Source organism: Gigantopelta aegis, unplaced genomic scaffold (genome assembly GCF_016097555.1).
Source record: "Gigantopelta aegis isolate Gae_Host unplaced genomic scaffold, Gae_host_genome ctg2763_pilon_pilon:::debris, whole genome shotgun sequence".
NCBI lineage: Eukaryota > Metazoa > Mollusca > Gastropoda > Neomphalida > Peltospiridae > Gigantopelta > Gigantopelta aegis.
The window spans coordinates 33314-37500 of NW_024533027.1; the positions used below are offsets into that span (position 1 = coordinate 33314).

General features: G+C 36.4%; 1 protein-coding gene across 1 annotated transcript; it reads right to left on the minus strand.

The window, feature by feature from the left end:
* On the minus strand, positions 1 to 3037 carry LOC121391641 (ectoderm-neural cortex protein 1-like). Its single transcript, XM_041523198.1, has one exon. The coding sequence runs from the start codon at positions 2629 to 2631 to the stop codon at positions 1054 to 1056; it is 1578 nt and encodes a 525-aa protein (XP_041379132.1). The 5' UTR covers positions 2632 to 3037; the 3' UTR covers positions 1 to 1053.
* Positions 3038 to 4187: the final 1150 nt, after the last annotated feature.

Below are 4187 nucleotides of genomic sequence, written 5' to 3' on the forward strand. Positions count from 1 at the left end.
TTGACTACGAGTCAGAATTACCAAATGTTTGACATCCAGTAGCCGATGTTTAACATATCAATGTGCTCTAGTTGTGTCGTTAAACAAAACAAAACTTAACTTTATTGTGATCCATATCAATGACACACCTTATCAAATCACTTTTTTTTTTTCTCCTCCTTCCATACAAAACATAATGTTTAGTGTTACTGATAATTTTAAATTTAAAAAAGGAGGACATACACCAACATGAAAACCATTCACAGATATAACCACTTGGTCAATATCTTATGCACAAAACCAAAAACACATTATTTGATTACGCACATTAATTATTTGATTATACACATACGTTAAACACTGAATTTATACCTGTGTGAATGCACAAAGTACACTGTGTTGCATAGTCACTCTTAAAAGATCTTACTACATATAGCGCGATTGAGTGTTGTTTTTTCTCTTTGCGATGGGTCCAATCCAATAAAGAGAAATAATTGAGAAGGTACATTTGCATTAATATTGTCTTCAAAATGACAAGACGTTTTTTACGATGTACGTTAATTGTTAAGACGTGCGGCAGCTCGAGTTTATTCAAAGTCTTGTTATGTTTGTATTTTGCATTAGTAAATGTTATTATAATACAGTGACTAGTGACAGCCAATTTTGAAAATACATAGAACTAGGCAAATTAAATATAGCTTCGCAGCCATAATCCAGTTACAAACTAAAATAGGTGAAGTGCCCGACCCAGTTTTTAGCCTTTTTCATAAAAATCGCCAAATATACGAATTAAAATTGATTTCAGTGAATATATTTCATTAGTCCATCAAAAAAGATAATTCGAGAAACAATTGAATACATTTCTTTAAGGAGTTTTAATTTTGATTATTTATTTTTTTATTTGTTTTTTTTTGGTTAACTCAAATTTCAGTTTCTCTACAGGTTTTGTGACCAAATTCATCAAACTGCTAGTAATTTAAAGCCTGATATCCTAATAGGTAGACACCCACTTGATCAATCAGATTAAATACACAAACAATGTTATGTCCCAGAATGAACTCGATCCAAAATCTGTTATGCTTTATGAGACACTGGCAGAACACCATACGCAGAACCAGTTCTCGTTGATTTTAGAAAAGTAATATTGTCCTCTTTCCCTTCAGCCACGTTGTATTTTCTAATTTCACAGTTAGTGTTGTGGCCACTGAAGGACAGCAAGCTTCCATTCTGCAATAATACGCCAAACCAATATTTCAATGATCGCCATTTCGCTGTTGACTTGACTTGAATCTTGATTTCACCATCACTGTCAGTGACCTGGACGTGCATCACATTTCCTTCATAGTCCAGCAGATATACATCAGGGAGGTGAACCGAACCTCTCAGATACACCGATTTGTTTGGTAAACGTGAGCTGAGGTTAGATACACAGCGAGTCGCTGTATTGAAACACTTGATAACATCTGATCCACTTCCTCCACTCCGTCCACCCATCACCAGAATGTTGTGTCCAACTTCAGCAGCGAATGCATGTTCTCTGTTCTGTTTCAAATCTCCAACAACCTGCCAGCGCGTGTCACTCTCGCTCATCTCTTCAATCGTGTTGCTGTACCTACCACCAATTGCATACAGTTTAGAATTAGCTGTAGCCATACAGTGCTTATGACGTTGTTCTTCGAGCTCTGGACCTGTTTTCCACTCTCTTCTACAGAAGTCGTAGACGAGTGTACATTTTGTTCTACTGTTACCACCAGTTATGTAGATCTTGTTACCCAGACTTGCTGCTGAATACCGAGAGCCAGGGTCTACTGGAGCAGGTGGAACGTCTTCCCATGTCCCTTCTGATGTAAAACAAGCCAGAAGTGAATTTGTGTTCCTAGTTTTATCATACTGTAATATGAAAACATTCCCACATCCACTATCAGATCTGCTGATTGAACCAGTCGTCATAACGCGTGAACAAAGCACATTTTTTAGCATTTGCTGAACAGATTTATTTCCGCAAATGAGTTCTGAAAAAACTACGTTTTCAATAAGAAACTGTGGATCAATAAGTCCGACCCTGATCATTTCAAAGATACGTTTTACGTCATCTGCATCCGGGTTATTTGCTTCAAGCCACTTCATGACACCTTTCATAATTATGTCTTCCTTGCATTTTAAGTCATCTTTAGACAATATTTCTATAAGTTCTGACTTAGACAAATGAACAATGTTTTCTCTTTCAACAAAGTCGGTCAAGTTTTCTGTCATATAAGAGAATGCTCTGTGGGACAAATCAGGAACATTGTAGCGGTTCATAAGTCTCCACCAGTATAGACAGTTATCAGTATTAAGCACGAGACTTTCCTTAAGATAACGATGACACAGATCTTTGACGTCATCAAGCTGCATCAGTTCGCCTGCGTCTAACATTTTGACGAAGTTGTCTTCGTTTACAACATCCACTGAACACAAAGACATCTTGAGAATATCTTGGAATACCGACACCGAGACAGTAGGCAGATTTAAGACGCCCGTCCGACTCTCTGTCATATCTGATGTCAGCATTGCCCGGAAGTAAGATGACATCGCGGCCAGGACCAATCGGTTTGCGCTTGTTGTACCATTCTCACAGACAATGTCAAGGTCATTGAACGTGCCTTTGACCATCTCTTCGTGGATGTTTTGGGAGAATGCTGTTTTTAGTTCGATCCATTATTTCACAACTTCTGATCTGAAACAGAACAAGTATTGTAGTAATACACCTAATTTTAATTGTAAAATCTGAATTCATTTTGACGGCAGATATATCGAACTAAAATGATACGTCCTGCACTACTATAATAAAAATATGGCATATTACACTCTTAAATCCATTCAGTTGATTTCCCGTGATATATTATCAACACACGTCTGTCAAACTCAGTATAAACTGGTTTTATTCTACAATATGACTTAGGGGCAGTTCCCGAATGCTGTAAAACAAGGTACACTATTTCACGTATGTTAGTAACGCAAATTCAAATATACGCAAACGGCCAATCGGTTACGTGGTTAATCGCTATGTTCTAAAATAAAAAAGAAGAAAATATTTTATTTAACGACGCACTCAACACATTGTATTTACGGTTATATGGCGTCAGACATATGGTTAAGACTATATAGATATTGAGAGAGGAAACCCGCTGTTGCCACTCCATAGGCTACTCTTTTCGATTAGCAGCAAGTGATCTTTTATATGCACTATCCCACAGACAGGACAGTACATACAATGGCGTTTGTTACACCAGTTGTGGGTCACGGGCTGGAACGAGAAATAGCCCCATGGGCCCACCGACGGGAGTCGATCCGGCGAGCGCTGTACCACTGAGCTAAGCTCCCCCCCCAAAAAAAAAAAAATAATAAAAAAAAAAAAAAAAATAATAATAACAATAATAATAATAATAATAATAATACAAAAAAATAAAATAATAATAATAATAATAAACAATTTAAACAATTAAAAATTAAAAATTAAAAGGTGCAAACTAAAAGGCGGAACAAATTATTTTGATTTGTTCCTAAAAGTATTTTATTTAACCATCTACTTAACCACTATATCCCACTTATTATTAATGTTTTGTAAAAAATAACTGAATTATGACAGTGATCCGTCAATCAGAAGAACAAATAACTGCGCTTAGAGTAATCACGTGACGGGCATCCCCGGAAGAACCACGTAGTCAAAACGATTTGCAAATTTGGTGTAAAGAGAACGTCCTATTGCGAAGAAGGGTAAACGGAAACAAAAACAATGAAGACGAGTTGTTAAAAAAATTAATAAAAACGTGTACTAAATAATAATAAACTTATACATGTGTATGGTTTTAGTAACAGAAATATTTTAAACAGCAAAATCACGATTAGCTTGGCCTTTACATGTATAAGTAAATATATCGTTAGCAAATCCTCAAATTCGGGCAAAAACAATCGAAATATTCGGGCAAAAGCAGCTGGCCTAAAGTAATTTCACCAAGTATTTGCATCATTCTACCCACAATATTAGTTGTAATCCTGATAAAAATGCGCAGTGATTCGTTTGTAATCCTGTATACCAGTAATCAGAATATGAATAAATGGGCTGCTCTTTTCAATTAGCAGCAAGGCTTCTTTTATATGCACCATCCCACAGACAGGATAGTACATACCACGGCCTTTGCTACACCAAATATGGAGAACTGTCTGGA